The 18,340-nt window shown below is 26.5% G+C and overlaps 5 protein-coding genes across 6 annotated transcripts; 2 read left to right on the forward strand and 3 right to left on the reverse strand.

Moving 5' to 3' along the window:
- Positions 1-220: 220 nt before the first annotated feature.
- LOC111033925 (tetratricopeptide repeat protein 5-like) lies at positions 221-3,212 on the reverse strand. The gene is made up of 10 exons (XM_022314881.1): positions 2,963-3,212; positions 2,750-2,905; positions 2,541-2,670; positions 2,262-2,479; positions 1,481-1,720; positions 1,363-1,416; positions 1,114-1,299; positions 807-976; positions 592-736; positions 221-517 (listed from the first exon to the last, which is right to left on the reverse strand). Exons 2-10 carry the CDS (start codon positions 2,891-2,893, stop codon positions 404-406), a joined length of 1,401 nt encoding a protein of 466 aa, XP_022170573.1. The 5' UTR covers positions 2,894-2,905; positions 2,963-3,212; the 3' UTR covers positions 221-403.
- A 1,479-nt stretch (positions 3,213-4,691) lies between these two features.
- On the forward strand, positions 4,692-7,531 carry LOC111033898 (protein arginine methyltransferase NDUFAF7, mitochondrial). Its single transcript, XM_022314839.1, has 7 exons — positions 4,692-5,277; positions 5,403-5,513; positions 6,377-6,649; positions 6,714-6,827; positions 6,894-7,058; positions 7,123-7,296; positions 7,352-7,531. The coding sequence occupies exons 1-7, from the start codon at positions 5,035-5,037 to the stop codon at positions 7,529-7,531; spliced, it is 1,260 nt and encodes a 419-aa protein (XP_022170531.1). The 5' UTR covers positions 4,692-5,034.
- On the forward strand, positions 7,426-13,422 carry LOC111033902 (ubiquitin-like protein 5). 2 transcript variants are annotated; one of them, XM_022314843.1, is made up of 3 exons: positions 7,426-7,527; positions 11,498-11,702; positions 13,292-13,422. In XM_022314843.1, the coding sequence occupies exons 2-3, from the start codon at positions 11,525-11,527 to the stop codon at positions 13,333-13,335; spliced, it is 222 nt and encodes a 73-aa protein (XP_022170535.1). In that variant the 5' UTR covers positions 7,426-7,527; positions 11,498-11,524; the 3' UTR covers positions 13,336-13,422. The 2 variants fall into 2 exon arrangements, with proteins under 2 accessions (XP_022170535.1, XP_022170534.1); XM_022314842.1 differs by lacking the exon at positions 7,426-7,527 and adding an exon at positions 10,199-10,397.
- LOC111033899 (surfeit locus protein 4 homolog) lies at positions 8,382-9,940 on the reverse strand. The gene is made up of 6 exons (XM_022314840.1): positions 9,700-9,940; positions 9,343-9,606; positions 9,032-9,164; positions 8,875-8,972; positions 8,623-8,802; positions 8,382-8,545 (listed from the first exon to the last, which is right to left on the reverse strand). Exons 1-6 carry the CDS (start codon positions 9,751-9,753, stop codon positions 8,459-8,461), a joined length of 816 nt encoding a protein of 271 aa, XP_022170532.1. The 5' UTR covers positions 9,754-9,940; the 3' UTR covers positions 8,382-8,458.
- A 79-nt stretch (positions 13,423-13,501) lies between the features above and the next one.
- On the reverse strand, positions 13,502-15,816 carry LOC111033901 (probable uridine-cytidine kinase). The gene is made up of 7 exons (XM_022314841.1): positions 15,587-15,816; positions 15,328-15,487; positions 15,082-15,178; positions 14,404-14,549; positions 14,243-14,340; positions 14,117-14,165; positions 13,502-13,654 (listed from the first exon to the last, which is right to left on the reverse strand). Exons 1-7 carry the CDS (start codon positions 15,665-15,667, stop codon positions 13,527-13,529), a joined length of 759 nt encoding a protein of 252 aa, XP_022170533.1. The 5' UTR covers positions 15,668-15,816; the 3' UTR covers positions 13,502-13,526.
- Positions 15,817-18,340: the final 2,524 nt, after the last annotated feature.

Genomic DNA, 18,340 nt, shown 5'->3' on the forward strand with positions numbered 1-18,340 from the left:
TAAAAAAATGAGTTTACAATTTAACGTTCTAATAAAAATCTGTATACAACTAACTTACTTTAAATGTAGCAGGTTAACATTTTAGTTGAAAAATTGAAAAAAAAAGTTTTATCATTGTTAATAGGTAAATATATTTTTTTTTTGTATTAACAATTTTTTTTAATGTAAAAAAGTATAAATAAAATGTAAAAAAGAAAGAAATACAACTAAAAGTACAAAATTAATGATGGAAGGTCTTCTATATAATGAAAGTAGTTCACTAATAATTTAAAGTATTTACAAATATTGTTGACAATGTTAATTAAATTAAGCTCATAAAAAACAATTTTATAATAATGATTATCATGATGAAATGACTGATTGACTATACAAAATGTATGGTGTAAGAAAATAGAAACAGTTATTAAAATGGTTTGGATAAAAACCGTGGTTGAGATACACATTCTGCACTCACATTTTTCTTGTTTACCACCATAGTTAAAGGAAGATTTACTCTTATGCTAGGGTACTGGAATGTCTGGAAATAATAAAAGTAATATAAAAATATGTTTTAATTTAAATTTAATTTATTAAATTAGAGAAGAAACAAACCTGATTTATATATTTTGCATCAATATGAGTCAAATAAGGTTCGGGAATAGCCACAGAGTCTCCTATGATCGGTCCTCTACCCTGAGCTAGATTGTATACCGATACCACAACACACGATAATTCTTTATCAACCAGGCAGAATGTACTAAACAAATTATTTTGAACATGTCTTAATACAAAATTATACAAATCGCAATATTATTAATTGCACTTACTAAGGGACAGGTTCCTGATTGTATACAACACATACTACTCGGCCACATACTACATTGTTAGCATTAAAACCGGCTTGAAGTTTTGATAGTGGAACATGTTCCAACTTTACATGACCTTTCATTGTTTTTATTTTATTGTTGTACAATCCCAAGCAACTTGGGTTTAAAGACTAATTATGAGAATAACAAAAAAACATACTATTATTATACTTAGTTTAGTTTTAATATTCATTTATAAGAAATTGTGCGAATAAATAAAACAATATAATATATAATAATGAATGTTAAGTATGTTGTATAATAGTACCTCTGTCATTTGTTGCAGTCTCTTACTCTTTACCTGACCCTTACGCTGATATAATGTTTGTGTTGAGGTCAAATATTTAATAAGATCTTCCAAAGTTTCTTTAGCTGTAGTCCACATTGGATCCAATATTGAGGCTTGTTCAAAGCTCAATAAAGCATCAGTATAAATTTCCCCATACTTTAAAGCCTAATGACACAAAATGTAATCTAACGATAAATTATTCACATTTTAACAGTAAGTTTCACTTACGACGCCTCGATTAAAATGAAGATCAGCATTTTTGGCAGCTACAGGATCTTTGACCTAAATATAATTTTAATAATGTAAAATTAACAATAATTTAAGTATACTAAATGTATTGACTTACAGCTTTCTCAAAAGAGTTGATGGATTGTCTAAGGAGCTTATCTTCTTGTCTTCTAAAAAATAAGGATAGATAAGCATTTCCAAGTATTGCCCATGATTCACCATCATTAGTGTCCAATTCAACAGCTTCTTTTGCATACTCAATACCTGCATTCAGGTTTTCCTTAATATTTTCATTAGTCAATAACTGAGCCTCTCGCATTATAATAGATAGATTCCTCAAAATGACTTTACATTTACCCTGGAACAGAAAGATAAACATATAAATATATTTAAAAAGTGTGATACCAAAATACTATTATGGTGTGAATTTAAAAGCCCTCTAACGTGGCTTTTCAGCCACAACATTTGTTTCATACATAAAAGAACTTAAAAACTTTTATTTTGTATTTTTTTTAAAAATATTTTTATGATTAGAGCATTTACTGAAATTATTAGGGCATTTTTTTTTATAGTTATTATATGAATTGTTTTATATTTTATACAAATGGATAAAATTTGTTACAAATATACCGTTAAGTCCATACTAACAATAAAAAAATTAAATAAGTATTATTTTTATAAGGTATTACATATTATTTTTTAACCTATGTATCAGACAAAAGTGGTGGCAACCGTAAATGGTCTGATAAACAACATTGTTGTCATATGCAAGCAGATAGATATAGAATATAGTTTGTGATATTTAAAGCTTACATAAAATGCAATAGCGCCACTTAATACAATTTTTTGTTGTTGTTTAGGACATTTAAACCCTCACTCTACCATAACATACTAATTACGTGTTTCAATGAGGCAAGGAAACAATATTTGGCTTCGGAAAACCTTTTTAAATGTACTAAACATTCCCCAAGCGAATTCCAGGCATCTAAGTGTGTTGGATTCAGTTTAACAGCTTTGGACAATACATTAATACATTCTTCAGTCACTGGTTGAGTAACACTCCAAGTTTTGCCCAGTAAAAAAAAATACTGTGCTTTGTTTTCAGCAACTGCAGCTTCTAAAAGTTTAAGAGATGCCTTATTTATAATCATGATCAAGGAAAGTGCCTATGTTATTACCTTCATTTGTTTTCATCAATGTTAATACTCCTTTAATATTTTCATTGAGTACTTCTTTATTGTAAGATACCTTTTCGGTATTATTTTCTGATGAATTTTTATGAAACGTATACAGCTCCTCAACAATGGACTAAAAGACAATGAAATATAATGGAAAAAAATAAAATCATGGTATCAAGCCAAAGGATATCTCCATTTATGGTAGGTACCTGAAGATAATCAAGTGTGGGCGTACATTTGTCCTGTTCAGAAACCTCATTTTCTTCTCTCAAATTCAAATCATTCAGTTTTTCTAAATTCTGATCATGGTTTTTCTCAGACTTGTCGTCATCTGTTTGTCGAGTATCGCTCATTTTAAGCGAAATCTATACAATTTGAATACGTATGAAAAAAATCATAAAAAAACAAGTTGCATGACCTACCAAAATATATCCGGTTTTTTTTCTAAAAGTTTATTGTACCCTTGTATAAGAGTAGTCCATGATAGCATAAATTATTTCCCCGAATCTTGAGCTTATCTACTGGCTTTGGCTAATTATAAAATCGTCATTCATGATACACTTCTGAAATAGTTGTGAACAGCGTAACTGTAAAGTACTAAAGCATAAACTGACAATTAAAAATATTAAATACTAAAGATAATGAGATATCTTCCGACTCCCACTCCCGACGCTGCATAAACTTGGTTCTTATCACTTTCTGATAAGGTGATAACAGAGATACTAATTCAGTTGCCTATGTATCACTTATAAAAGAAACTATTTCTGTTTTTTCACTGATATTATGTATTGTGGTTTAAGAAGGATAACAAATAATAACAATAATAATTATATTTTAATATTGTGCATTGTGCTTGTATAATTATTTATTATTTATCATCATTATTATCATTGGAAGTTATAGCACTTATAGCAAGTATTACTTTTTAATTCGTTTAATTGTTCGAACTGTTGAATTGAAAATAAATTATCTGTTTTTTGATAAACAGTTTAATTTATGAAAATAATTTTGTAAATTGTGAAAATTATTTTAACTATAATGATTATAGAACGACAAGTTATTGAAAAAACAATCATGAAGGAAATATTATATTTTCTATGAGTATCAAAAACACAAAATATCTTTATCGTTTTCATATCTTCCGAACTATGTCCTATACATTCAAATGGTAAATATTTCAAAAAATTGATATTAATTGATTATTGGCACATTTTGTGTTAAGGATATTTGAAAATGTAATTATTTCTTTAAGATTAATATTAATAAAAAAATATTTTGTCTAAGAATGGTTATTAGTTTTTTGAATAGCAACCTAAGAAAATTGTTGTATATGAATCTGTTAATTTATGGGTGAATAATGAATATCCAATGTATCCAACGTTCGTAAAAAATTAATTTGACTTTCCTGTAACCTTTTTTTTTTTTAAATGTAGGAAAACTTAAGGGGAATCATCTATTAAATTTTCCAAGCATAAATAGAAATAGAATTTCTAAATCGAAAGAATTTATAAATTTTCGTGATTTTGATAAATGTTGTCAATATTTTAACTTCAAATGGTCGTAAAAAATTATTGTAGATTTACGCTCAACAACAACTTATGAGGAACGTTGTATTTCAGTTAACAGATTTTGAATTTTATGAAAACATATTGTATCAACAATAATTAAAAAAAACTACTAAAATTCTAATTTTGCTTATGCTCATAAATAGTTTAAAAAGAGTCTCTTTCCTACGCACTGTCCTGCTATAGTACAAGACCTTATAGCATTCCAAAACTCAAACGCTATTTGCACCTGATAAGTAACATTTGAAAAACTGCGCTAACTTATTACTATTAATACAACCGTTTCATGATGGAATAAAATGTTACTAACTTCCTACTGTGCGTCAAATGAAATGGCTGACTGATTTTAATTTTATCCTATAATGCTTGTTAGTTATTTGCTATCAGTGTCCATTCCGTTTCATCACAGAATATTCTGTGGTTTCATAGTTTCATTCTGACTTCTGAGCATGATTTAAGATAGTCTATCTTAAATCATGCTTCTGAGGTCTACTATCGTGTCTGACTTACCAGCATAGAGTAATGCTTACCAGCACGGCTATAGATATTATCTTATCTAATTTATTTAGTCTGATGAGTGATAAATGATAATTATTATTTGAAATATTAAATTTTTTTTTTTAATACATATATTTTATATTTTTGAACATTCTAATATACAATTTATAACTGACATATATAGACATTTTAGTCTTCATGCAGATTACTGAGTCTATATAACAGTATTAACTATAATAACTAAATAAGAACTGTCTAAATAACTGACGATTATTGAAATATATGATATCTTAGAAATATTAGTGATTCTATTGATTTTTAAACAATGTGTACTGTTTTGATTTTTTAAACTATTTTATCATACAGAGGGAAATGAGAAAATAATAATTCAACACTAGTATTATTTTATAGGAAGAATAAAAAACAAAAAAATGTTGAAGTTATTAAAATTGCAACCAAGGTCTATTGTTCGAACAATTACAACCTTCCAAAATAAATTACCAGTTCAACAAAACTTGACAAAATATTTTCAAGATAAAATACGTATAAATGGCCCAATTACATTAGCTGAATATATGCGAGAATCATTAAAAACATACTATAATAGTGGAAATGTCTTTGGGTCGGATGGAGATTTTATAACATCTCCTGAAATTAGTCAACTTTACGGTGAAGTAAGCAAACAATATTATTCTTAACTAAAATTACTTTTAGCTTTTGCCTTAAAAGATTTATTTTATTAATATTTTAGTTTAACTCTTTAAATGCATATAATATTTGGTGTCAACACTATTTTTAGATGGTTATGCTATGGTTGTTAAGCTTGTGGGAAAAAGCAGGGTGTCCATCTCCTGTGAACTTAATAGAACTGGGACCAGGAACAGGAGTAATGATGACAGACATGCTAAGAGTAAGGTTACATTACAGCTTAATTCATTACTTATTAACCATAAACAAATTATACTCAACAATGTCTAAAGGTGGATTCACACCTCGTTGTGTCATGTAGCGTTCTGTATAATTACTACATAGGTAACAAAATGTTGGTCACACGTTACCTTGAATATATTTAACTCTTCACAGCAATACAAAGTGTGAATCCTTGTTTTTATAAACATAAAAAAATATTATATACAATTTTTTGATACAAAAATTATGGCTGCTTAAATCAAGACCTTAATGTTCCTGTTATTGAGCAAAATATTGATTCTTAAAATTGTTTTTTTGTGGTAAATTTCTTCTAATAAAAATTTTTCCCCAAGACCCAATTTGCTTTTATAATGTGGTCATCTGTCCTAAATCCTTATCTATTGTATTTTCCACACTACTTTGTACTCAAATGTATTTGAAACAAAATAAATAACTAATTAGCCGTAGAATTAAAAATGAAAAAAAAACAATAATAAATATTTTAAAAGAACTGTAGGTAACTACTAAATATATGGAGACTTGTACTAGTACAGAACTAGCAAGTACCCACAACTTTGTTTTTGTAAAAACATTTAGCAAGAGATAAACTACAATTTACTATTGTAACTAGCCTAAAATGTTTTGCTTTGAATTTTATTTTTTTACAAACATTTACTATGCTCTTATTTGGAAAAGTATCAATATTTTTTATGAACATTGACTGATTTCATAATATCATAGTTTTGCTTAAGCTTTTCATATCTGACCAGAGCCTATTACCATAAGTTTACATTTTCTAATTAAAAAAGTAGCACTGATTATAAATCAATGCTATTAGTCATTTTTTCCATCTTTTTTTTACAGTTATTAAACCAAACTCAATACAGCTCACTTGACCTTACCATACATATGGTAGAAACAAGTAAAAAATGTAGTTTAGAACAAGCTAATAACCTAAACTGTTCAGATGTACGGACAAATTCCGACAAATGTTATTATCAACACGGTATAACTTGTGAAAAATATGGAATGAAAGAAATATTCTGGTATGAATCAATAGATGATATCCCTAAAAATACATTTAGTTTAATAGTTGCCCAAGAATTTTTTGATGCTTTACCTGTACATAAATTCAGGGCAAGTATATATTATTAAATATTTAAGTTTATAGTTGTGATTGTTTACTTACTTTCTTATTTAGAAAATTAATGAAAAATGGTGTGAAATAGTCATAGATATTGAAAATGATGTAAGTGGAACATTTCGTTATGTCTTGAGTAAAACATCTACAACTACATCCAATTTAATATCTTCAGTATGTTATTGAACTATGCATGAATAAATTATTTAAATTTGTTTAATAACTAGATATCTCTATTAGATAGAATATTATAAATGTTCTAATTTTAAAAATGATACTGAAATTGAAGTCGGACTGGACGCAGCTATTGTGATGCAGAAGCTAAGCGAGAGAATAGTACTAGATGGTGGAATATTTCTATGCATTGACTATGGACAAGATAAGCCAATAATTGATACCTTTAGGGTAAGATTTTAAATATTGATTTTCAAAGGCTATTAACATATAAATAATAAATGTTCATGTATAGGCTTTTAGTGGACACCAACAAGTTAATCCATTGCATAATCCTGGAACAGTAGACTTGACAGCAGATGTTGATTTTAGTAGATTAAAAAATGTGGCTGGAACTGATGTCTTGGCTTTCGGACCAATTGGCCAAAATTTATTTTTAGAGAATATGATGATTAATTTGAGATACCAAGTAATTTAAGAAAATAATACTTATTGTAAAAAATTAACTTATTGTATGTTTACAGAATTTGTTGACTTTAACAAAAAGTGAAAAAGAAGCAACATCACTTACATTTGGCTATAATAAATTAATGGAAATGGGTAAAAAATTTAAAATAATGGGAATGGTACCAGCAACAATGACACCATTATTAAATGATTCTCCAGTTAGTGGATTTGGATTATATAATTCAACAAAAAAGTGAGAATACTATTGAATTTCAATATATTGAACTATAAACACTAACACTTGTATTCTTATTAATAAATAATTTATTAGCTCTTGAACTATGACCAAATCTATCAATTTTTGTTATCTTATTAAGTAACAAAAAATTAATAACAACCTGAGTTCAAAACGTCAAATACATACTATGTTAGTGGCTAGTGCATACCTAAGCGTTTGTGGAACTTTGGCAGGTCACTTCAAAAATATTACACATAAACAATAGTCAAAAATGTCAACCTTCATGAGTACACTGATAAACTGCAATAATATTATACTGCATTTAATATAAAAAATAAGTTTTTTGAAATTTTATATTTTAGCTATGAATAATTAATGAATAGTTAAATGATTGACAATTATTAACGGCAAAAAGCAAAGTTAAATACTAAAAATGAATCAAATTTTTCATAGGCTATTAAAAGGATGTCTTATCCTACCTGCATAGTTTGTCTTAACTTTGAATGTGTAACATAGACAATTTAAATTTAAATTATTATTAAGCATTGTTAGTTTTAATATTGGAGAAAATCTACCTATTGTTAAACTTAAAGGAAACAACACTTTCTGTAGTTTGTTAGAAATTGTGTTCAATATTTTCATTTTGAAGGAAATAATAAGAATTTTTCTACAGTAATATTTTACAAACTTATAACTCACTTCAAAATTAAAGTATTGAAAAAACACTTCTAACAAACCATGCATGCAGTCAGACATCCTCCTAAGAAGTCACTCTAACAATGATATACTAGAATAAATATACAATATATGATATAAAGTGGATATTAATATATAGCCAGTACATAGCAATAAGTATCTAGTAAAAAACATATTAAATAATCAAATTGTATATATTTGTTTTTGAAAAATAACATCATTATATTAAACATTTGTTTTAGAATAGAGATTACCAATTTTTTTTATGTTCATCCATTGAGACTCCGCCAGGTCCTCTGAGTACAATCATTAACAAGCCTCCAATTACCGAAAGTGTCTAAATATAAATATAAATTAGTGAAACACAAAAAATAATATTAAATGTTTAATTAATATAAATATTAATATAATTACTTGGAAGAAGTCGTATTTTAGAAAATCACGGAGAGGTTTTGTTTCAGGTATTGTCCACCAAGCATTATAATAGAAATTTAAACTTGTTAAAAATAAAACAAGCACTAAAGCACTAAGTTTAGTTTTGTAACCAATGAAAACTAATACCATCATAATAGTTCCTAAAATGTCTTGAACCAGCTACACAAAAAGTTTAGATGTCAACTAAAGGTATAATACACAAATAATATTATGGTATTTTAAATTACAAACTTGGAAAAATGATAATTCATATTTTAATAGTGTAATGAACATAAACGCAATCAAGCATCTTCCTGTCAATTGCATGTAATTTTTTTGTTTGTTTTCTCCTTCAAAACAATAAAAAATTAGTTTTTACTTCTGTATATTAATAAAATTAGCAAGTTACCCAATGATGGAATACCAGCAAGCAGAGATTTTGCCTCGACTTCACTATCAGCAAGAACTAATAATAATGCTCCAATTAATGCAAAATTTCTCAACAAAAAATGGAAATCCCATAAGATGCTGTATGCTACTGTCTAGATATAAAATTCAAATACATTTTTTAATGCATTTGATTCATACAAAAAGTTTAAGAATTATTTGTTAAGGATAAAATAGTATGATAATCAAAGTTTATATTAAAGTAGTATCAACGAGTATGTTAAGTCTAAACAAAATTAATATAAATATATATGTTAAGGGATGCTGGCTTACTTGCAATACAACTATAAAAAATAATATTCCACAAGCTATTCGAACATGTTTTTGAAGTAATATAAGTATGCATCCACCCAACTGTCCAACCAAATTAATAAGAACAAAAACGGTAGCTAAAAACATTCCACAATTCCAAGACATATCCATGTATCTGCTCTGTTCTGACCACTGAAAATACATTCGTAGGCCATCTTCTATAAATGTTGATATCAAACATAGTCGAGAAGCTGTAGGCAAGTATGCGTTACAATTTTTAACAACCTATAAAAATGATGTTTTAATAATAAGTAGTTTTTCATTTTGATATTTAATCACACAGTGTAATATTATAATGTATTTATTATTAGTAATTACCAGTTCTGAAATATCTTCTGCTTTGTCAATATAATTTTTAGGTATGAATGCCATAGTAGTACACAAAAGTAGAAAACAAATAAACCCCAATAAATTATCTAATATTAAAATATTATACTAACATACACATAATTTATTACTACACATAACGTGAAAGTAGGTCTACACTCTAATGAAAAATGTAAAATTGTTTTTAATATTTGTTTTTGAAAAATGTTCATGTTGATGATGTGATCGATCGGATGATAGTAACGTTTTAGTTATCGACGTCATTAATTTTTGTATATTTGTCATTATGTCATCTTAAATTGTATATATTCTATTGAAGCATAAATGTAATAATGGCACAACTCCAATTAGAATTTATTCCGTTCTGCCTATTTATAATAAATGCAAATCCACTTCAATTTTGTAGTTTATTTTTTCAAAAAGTTTAATTATTTATAACGATCAAATATTTTGATTTTGAATATAACTTCTTATTTATCAACTTTGTTATCAGTTATAAAATAATTATCAGGGTACATATATCTTGCTTCTTGGTAATTGCTTTGGTAATTGACATTCCTGTCATTCAAAAGAACTAAGAAGTTTTTAATATTTATGTGTGTTGTATAACTATTGTTTTTACTTAATAGTATTTACAATTGTGATTGTTACATTTTTGGGATAAATTAATTTACATCCGTGTTTCAAAGGTAAAGGTTCAATAAAAAATATTATGTTTATTATATAGTTCTCAATCAAATTGCCCCTATTTGATTCAAAACAGTTTCATCAACAATATTATTCACGTATTCACGTTTCAAATTCAACATGGTGTTTCTTAACATATTATTTTAATAAATATTATAATGATGTGATTCACATTTCTTTCCTATGGCAATTCTAAAATACCCATGTATTTTGAATTTTGAATTTTAACTCAGCACATCAAATATACTATCATTTTTATTTATATAAGTGGTGGATGGTCAAAAATTGCTATTATATTATTAGTTGCTATACAGGCACCATTTGTTTTAATGTGTTAATATTTGTATCACCAGAATTCTGTCCACCACTGTATATATACTATTATTGTATCTTGGTCTATTAATTTTTTTTTTGTTTTCATCTACTTTGAGATTGGTACATTATTGTTTGCTTGTTTTTTATCTTGACTGTTAAGAACTAAACTTATTTACCTATATTTCGACCTTATTTTTTCCAAGCCTGGGCAAGTCAGTGTTAATTTTTAACTTAGTTAAGTTAAGTTGATAGAAAATATTTTAAAAAGTTAAAGGTTAATAGTTATCCTATTTTTTTTTTAACTCAGTAAAGTTAAAAGTTATTTGAAAACTTATATTTAACTTACTAACTTAATTTAAGTTATTTATTTATTTTTTTTAATATATAAGCAGCTAGTTATATGGTTTAAAATAATAAAAAGTAAATTTTTATGCAATATATATCATTTAATTATTTATAAAAGAACAAAATTGGATTTGATTAGAAGTAACTCGTTATTTATTAAGTATATATCAATAAAAATCAGTTAAGTTCAAAATTAAGTTAATGAAAACTAAATTTTAAAAAGTTAAAATTAACTAAACTTAAACTTTTCAACTCATTTATGCCTAGGCTTTATTTTTTCTCATACATTACAGTATTAAAAACATTGATTACTTTTGTTTTAAGATTTTATTTCAATTATATTTTTGTTCAAAACTTCATTGTTCTATAATCTAAAATCTTTATATTAATCTACATTTATTATTTATTGACTTAAGTGTTTTTATATCTTAATATTTTTCAGGTAAAGGATCTTTCAATATAACTCAAAATGATTGAAATCACTTGTAATGATAGATTAGGAAAAAAAGTCAGAGTAAAATGTAATCCTGAAGATACAATTGGTGATTTAAAAAAATTAATCGCGGCTCAAACAGGAACTAAATGGGAAAAGATAATTTTGAAGAAATGGTACACAATTTTCAAAGACCATATTAGACTCGGAGATTGTATCCTTTTCATATTGCCATTAATGTGACAATGTATATAATCTTTACTTTTAGCATTTTATTAAACAAATGCACATTTTTTATACCCCATGCAACTTTTTCGATTTTTTTATTGGAACTTACTTAAATTAACTTTTTAATTGCCATGGAATTGTGCAATCAGAATTTATCGGTCGGACTTAATTTCAAAGTTATGGCCTTTGAAAGTTAGCAATTTTGCGTTTCTTACACATTCACGCATCAGTTAACTTAAGTTTACTGAGTATTACAAATATTGATGTTTTTTTTTTGAATACTTATGTACTTCAAAGAGTTAGTTATGAATGTGGTTGCAATCAGAATTTGTTCGCTGGTCAATGGACAGTCTAGTGATTTGCAAATTCCTGGGAATGTAGTTATGGGAATTTACTTATTTTTTAAATATCGATTGTTTCAGTGTAAAATTAAACTTATAGTTGTAAATGATCCAAATGAAAAATATTTCTTATCCAAAAATATTTTCTCTACAGGAGAATAAACATAACTAAGTTATACACTTAAATTTCACTTTAAAATATGTGTAATTATATGCAAAAAAATTGTTCACCCTTCAAAAACGCTAGAATTGCTAACTTCCAAAGGCCATAACTTTGAAAACAATTCTGATTGCACCATTGTTCTTAAATAGTTAATATAAATAAGTGCCAAAAAAACAAATCCATCTAAATTTGTATGCGGTGATAAAATGCATTTTAGCCGCATTTCATTATCAGATTCTGAGTAAAGTAAAGAATTGTTTTAAAATGGTTTAAAAAAAGATGTGCAATCTTAATAATTATTTTATTTTTCTGTGAACACTAAAATTAAAAAAAAAAATAGCTCTGATATCATACATTATCAACATTAAATGTGGTATTTGTCGGTTTTTGTGATGTTATGTATGTAGGACGTAGGTATGCGCCTATGTGTGTTGCAGATAATTCAATTATTGCATATACTTTGAGCTTTAAGTTTTATGGGGCAGACATATGTGTTGTGGATCACAAATATGTCTTACAATAATATAATCCAATGTTCACCTATGGTAGTCCATAGTCGCAATATCTGATAAGACCCGTTGATATTAATTTGTTGTAAGATCATTTTTAGGTCTGAATTCAAATGGTTTAAGAAACCACTGTACTTGATAAACACATGAGCAACTTTTTGCACTGAACAAACTGTTATGATCCAAGTTAAATTTTATAGCTATGTCATTTGATTTCCAATTAAATTGTTTTTACATTTTAGAATAGCAAAAATTGTGCTTTATTATCTGTCAGAATATTCATGTATAAATTATTATTATGATCTTGTATTGAATAAACTTTATTCTCTCTCAAAATTATGACAAGAAATGGTTTGCTAAAATCATTATAAATTTGTTTTAATTTGTAAAACAGTTTATACTTGGCATTGTAGTTTTTATAACAAATACATATGAGAATAGTTGTAAGTGCTGATAATAATATGTATTATGTAGTGTTAAGTTGTCACTAAAAACTTCTTCAAATATTATTATATAATAGTATTATAGTGTCACATAATTGTCCTTAATATTTATTCTTCAGATGAAATTCATGATGGCATGAACATAGAACTCTACTATCAATGAATTTATGTAGCAGAAACAGACTGTACATTTTTTTTTTTACTTAATACATAATATAATTTAACTAATAAAGATAACTTTTTAAAATAATGTTAATAATTTTATTCACTCATAATTAAATACATATTGTTTTGTTTTTTTAATGAAAAAAATGTAGGTCAATATTGTTATAAATAATTTTACATTAAGTTAGATTAATGTAGCCTAGATGCATTAACATTATTTGTATGTACTGCTACTAATCCTTCTGAAAGTTCATATTGAGTACAATGTTCACTATTTAATAAATCTCGTATATGTTGCACAATCAAATCAATAGCCACTGGAAAAAAACAAAAATTATTTGAGATCAATAATAACTTTTTATTGCTTAAATTATATTAATTTATTAATTTGTACAAGTTTTAAAATATTGTACGTTGCATTCAATTTAATATTTTTAGTTGTATTGTAAATTTAAAAAAAAAACGGATTTGGTAACTGAAAATTATGGATTCTTACTTAATTTATTGTTGAGGTAAGTTAATTAAAAAGTTACGTCAAATATATTTTTTAATTTAACTCATCTAAAACAAATATTATTTCTCTACAAAGCTGGTGAGCAGAAATAATAAATGAAAATGTTGCTTCTAATTTTCTAAACTACATAAAAATCAAAATTTTAGATTTAACTCAATTGACAACCAATTTTAAAAACAGAAAACTCATACTACTTGATTGTATAAAATGTCAATAAATACAGTTTTATGTAACAACATAAAAGTGTGTAGAATAATATACATACCAAAATTTTCTGCTCCTCTCGGTATGATAATATCAGCAAATTTTTTAGTCTGCAAAATGTTGAATATTATAAATAAAACAAAAATTATTTGTAGTTGTAATTCATGAAAATTTAATTTATAGTTACTGGTAGACAAAATTCTTCAAAAGCCGGTTTTACAAAATTCATATATTGATTTAATACTTGTTCTAAATCTCTGCCTCTTTCATTGATATCTCTAGGAACTAAAAAAAAATATTGATACATGTACACATAAACTAATTAGACTAGACAAACTAATTAATTACCTCTTCTGGCTAATCTAGTATCTGAATCTGTATCAACAAACAATTTCATATGAAATAGATCTCGTATGGCGGGAAAATAAAACGCTAATATGCCTTCAACAATTACTACATCTGCAGGATAGATGACTATGTTCTCATTCTTACTTCTGAAATTAAAAAAAAAAATCATAAACATTTGTGAACCATGAATGATAATAATAATACATAATTTATATTGTCTTGTGCAAAAAGAAATAAACAATATTTAATTTTTATCACACATACCAACAAGACGAACAAATATGTGTTTAATAATTGGAATTCTACTGTATTCAAATTAAGAAGGATACTTGGTGACAACCAGTTACTTTCAGGTATCCGTCAAGCCATACCTGTCGGTGATCTCCACAGAGTCACACCACCTGATTATCTGTGTAGTAAAGAAACTAAGTAACTAACTAAGTAGCTGAGGAACCTTAAAAATGGGAATGGAGTGGGTATACAACTACTATTTATTTAAAAAAAAAATCATAATATTAACAAACACTTTTTATGTGTTTACTTTATAAATCTTGATTGATAGTAAATTAAATTAATAAGTAATATAATGAAGGAATTCTTTTTTTCTTATACATAGGTAGTAAATATCAAAATATTTACATATAATGTCTTAAAATTATTTGTTTATCTAATGTTTACCTGGAATTTGTTTTATAGTTGTAAACTGGAATAGTGCAGGTCTTTCCTGCTTGAATATCGGTCAAAGTTTGAAACATGAAGACTTCGTCAAATGCATCTAAAAAAACATTTAAAAAAAAATCCTATAAAAATCCTAAAAGCCTAAATATAATAACATTTATAACAATTGTAATTGACATTTTACAGTGCTTTATGTTCATAAATAAATGAATAAAAATAATATTTAATAATTAATCTCAGCAATACCAGGGTGATCAAAATTGAATTGTCCTTTAGAAGCTTTAATTTTTTCTGCAGCATTTAATTCTCTATAAAAGCTGTCTTGACTGATTGACACTACTTGTCTTCTTGTTTCATCTAAATTGGTTTGCCCCAATTTTTCTATAATATTCTTGCAAACGGTAGACTGTAAGATAAAATTATACAAGGATAATTCATTTATAAGACCATGAAATACAAAATTTGTAGATGAACAAAAGAGAGACATTGCATAGTAGGTACTTACTTTTCCACACGCTGTTCCACCAGCCACTCCAATTAAAAAAGGTGACTTGGTTTCGGTTTTGGTTAAACAGGAACTATTCATTTCTTCGATTTAAATATAGAATATTAAAAAGTAAAAACTATTATACAAGTCAAAATTTAAATTAAATTGTAAAATTAATTATTTTTGCAGTCTAATAAATATAAACACATAACACTGAAAATTGTAAAACGTAAATTGTTATTTGTAATATCCTTCTTATCATATGATAATAACATATTACCACAGAATTATTCTGAGATATTATATTATCTTAGTTCATGATTGATGTATTTAAAATTATATATATATATTGTGTGATATTACTCTTCGAATTGTTATCAAACAAAGGAGATAAAAATAACTGCACAACAGCGGCCAAAAATAAAAATTTTCCTTGTATGACGTACTTTGTCTACTTTCGAACTGGGACAATGAAAGCTTTTCTTTAATCCCCAGATGATTCGTAATATTATATCGCCACAAGTTCTGAAATTATCACTTATCTGTTCCGTTTGTATGTGCCAAATAACCTCATTCTCTCGGTGAACGGAGTATACCTAGGTATGATAAATTAAATTTATCATGCACATATTGATGTAGGTATCCGATATTGTGTACACAGTCAATTACGAGCATATCTGAACACAACTTAAAATCGATAGAGAATGAGGAATAAGTCTTTGAAAACATTTTAAACTATTTAGTAAATGCATTTGAAGAAACAAAAAAAAAAATGTAGAAATAATTACATGGTGTATATACGACATACGAGTACATTGAAGACTGTAAATCTATACCTAAGGCTAACCTTTTGATTCATAAAACAAAAAAATTACTAATAATAATTAGTTTTTTAATAAATTATTTTTATGCGGTTCTAATTCTTCGGGAGGTCACCCAGCAGGAATCAATTAGAGATGAATCAATACAAAGAAAATTGGAAAGGGGCTGCAGCCAAACTCCCTCAAATAAAAAAAATTCAGATTAAATTACTTATAGATTGTACATACTTCGCGTCTTCGCCCTAACAGCACAACGACCAGATGTTAAACAAAACAAAAAGAATACACCAAAATTGAAGATGACATGAAACTTCTCCAACGTGGAAAACAAGTTAAAAGAATTAACAATAAATACTTTAAGCTCGAACAAAGAATTTGCTGTTTTAAGGAGAGAGTGACAAGCGATCCTCCTGCACTGATGAAATGGATTGATTATTTAGACAATTTAGTCATTTAATTAAACACGATAAATTAATTTTAACTAATTAAAAAAAACTTTTGATTAATATTTTATGTGATTATTATTTTTATTATTATGATAATGAAATTTTTGAATTTATGCCTTTATGTACTTAAAGGTTGCCGTTCTATTAAGACTCTCGGACCATAATTATATTATTACATTAAGGGCCTATTATATATGCTTTATTATGATACAGGGAAAGTCTAGGGACGGTCTTTGGTAGGTGTTCTGGAACCCAAATTTCGTGAGGACATAATATTAAAATGTATATATTATATTTATAACTTTATAAGTAAGCAATAGCTGGCCAACCTAAACTCCCTGACGCTAACATTTATGTTTGCGTTACAGTTCAATAATGAATACTAAAAAAATTAGATTTTTTTTAATCGTTTAAACAAATTATTATGTGTTTTATGTTGAATATATTTAAAAAAAGGATTGAATTTTCCCTTGAATTTTCGGTTGTTTTTTTTCAGCCACGACTACTATTTATTTAACCTTCAAACCCTAAAATATATCGAATGATAATGATGTGATATTAACAATTAAATAATTATTAATTATTAAGACACTTACAGATATTTTATATATATAATAAATGTATATATCTGTGAAGCCACTATATTTTGTTCTTCGCTAGAACATGTTACAGTGTTGCGTAGTATCGTAACCCGAATTACAAATTACTGTAACTATGTTAATTACGTATATTTTCAATTCCGATAATAGTTAACAATACCTTCCACGAATTAATGTTATTACTTATTGCAGAAAGAAGAGAGTTTGGTAAAAAATAAACTTTAATTAAAAGGAATTATAATATATGACTTTACGAGTAACCTTCATGCATAGAACAATGTCTACCCACATGGCTATATAGTTAATTAGCAACCTTGCAAAAAAAAATATTGAACAATTAAAGTATAACCATAGTTGAAAAATATTAAAAATACATGCTCACAATTTTATTTTATAATTTCATGAGTATTTAAAGTTCAAATTTTGACAAAATTTATCAAATTGAAAATACATACATTTTCGGACGTATATATTCGTTATCATTATAATATGGGTGTTTAATAATTAATATAATTGAATAATGATATGTAGAAATATGCAATTGAATAGCTACCAGTGGTGTTGTGGTAACTATAGTGGGCGGTGGCCTTATGGCTTTGGTGTAAACTGTGGGTGGGGCAGATTCCCAAGATATTTAGTATCTTTTATTCCTCCCCCCCCCCAGGTTTAGTCTAAATTTTACGATTTTATGTATAATTTTAGTATAAATGGTTTTTTTTTAAAATATATTTTTGTTTTTATTTTTACTCATAGAGTACTTTCGTTTTAGTTTCATCATATCAAACTGTCACCATTAAATTAATTAACCCCGATCAAAAGAAGGTCTCAACGAGTGGAATTCATTTGAATAACACATGTTACATTCTTACATGCACTCGCAATAATTTACGTTTATATTGGTAATTT

Source organism: Myzus persicae, unplaced genomic scaffold (assembly GCF_001856785.1).
Source record: "Myzus persicae strain clone G006 unplaced genomic scaffold, MPER_G0061.0, whole genome shotgun sequence".
In the NCBI taxonomy this organism is placed as follows: Eukaryota; Metazoa; Arthropoda; class Insecta; order Hemiptera; family Aphididae; genus Myzus; species Myzus persicae.

Excerpts from the sequence above, each read along its gene's own strand:
- LOC111033925 (XM_022314881.1), bottom strand. The coding sequence starts at position 2,893 with ATGAGCGATACTCGACAAACAGATGACGACAAGTCTGAGAAAAACCAT. Across the intron at positions 1,417-1,480 it reads TCAACTCTTTTGAGAAAGCT|GTCAAAGATCCTGTAGCTGC; the intron begins GTAAGTCAATAC and ends AATTATATTTAG. Across the intron at positions 518-591 it reads ATGCAAAATATATAAATCAG|ACATTCCAGTACCCTAGCAT; the intron begins GTTTGTTTCTTC and ends TATTATTTCCAG.
- LOC111033898 (XM_022314839.1), top strand. The coding sequence starts at position 5,035 with ATGTTGAAGTTATTAAAATTGCAACCAAGGTCTATTGTTCGAACAATT. Across the intron at positions 6,828-6,893 it reads CATCCAATTTAATATCTTCA|ATAGAATATTATAAATGTTC; the intron begins GTATGTTATTGA and ends TATCTCTATTAG. Across the intron at positions 7,059-7,122 it reads CAATAATTGATACCTTTAGG|GCTTTTAGTGGACACCAACA; the intron begins GTAAGATTTTAA and ends GTTCATGTATAG.
- LOC111033899 (XM_022314840.1), bottom strand. The coding sequence starts at position 9,753 with ATGGCATTCATACCTAAAAATTATATTGACAAAGCAGAAGATATTTCA. Across the intron at positions 8,973-9,031 it reads TGCTGGTATTCCATCATTGG|GAGAAAACAAACAAAAAAAT; the intron begins GTAACTTGCTAA and ends ATTGTTTTGAAG. Across the intron at positions 8,546-8,622 it reads TAAAATACGACTTCTTCCAA|ACACTTTCGGTAATTGGAGG; the intron begins GTAATTATATTA and ends ATTTATATTTAG.
- LOC111033902 (XM_022314843.1), top strand. The coding sequence starts at position 11,525 with ATGATTGAAATCACTTGTAATGATAGATTAGGAAAAAAAGTCAGAGTA. Across the intron at positions 11,703-13,291 it reads CCATATTAGACTCGGAGATT|ATGAAATTCATGATGGCATG; the intron begins GTATCCTTTTCA and ends TTTATTCTTCAG.
- LOC111033901 (XM_022314841.1), bottom strand. The coding sequence starts at position 15,667 with ATGAATAGTTCCTGTTTAACCAAAACCGAAACCAAGTCACCTTTTTTA. Across the intron at positions 14,550-15,081 it reads AACTATAAAACAAATTCCAG|AAGTAAGAATGAGAACATAG; the intron begins GTAAACATTAGA and ends TTTTAATTTCAG. Across the intron at positions 13,655-14,116 it reads GAGAGGAGCAGAAAATTTTG|TGGCTATTGATTTGATTGTG; the intron begins GTATGTATATTA and ends GTTTTTTTCCAG.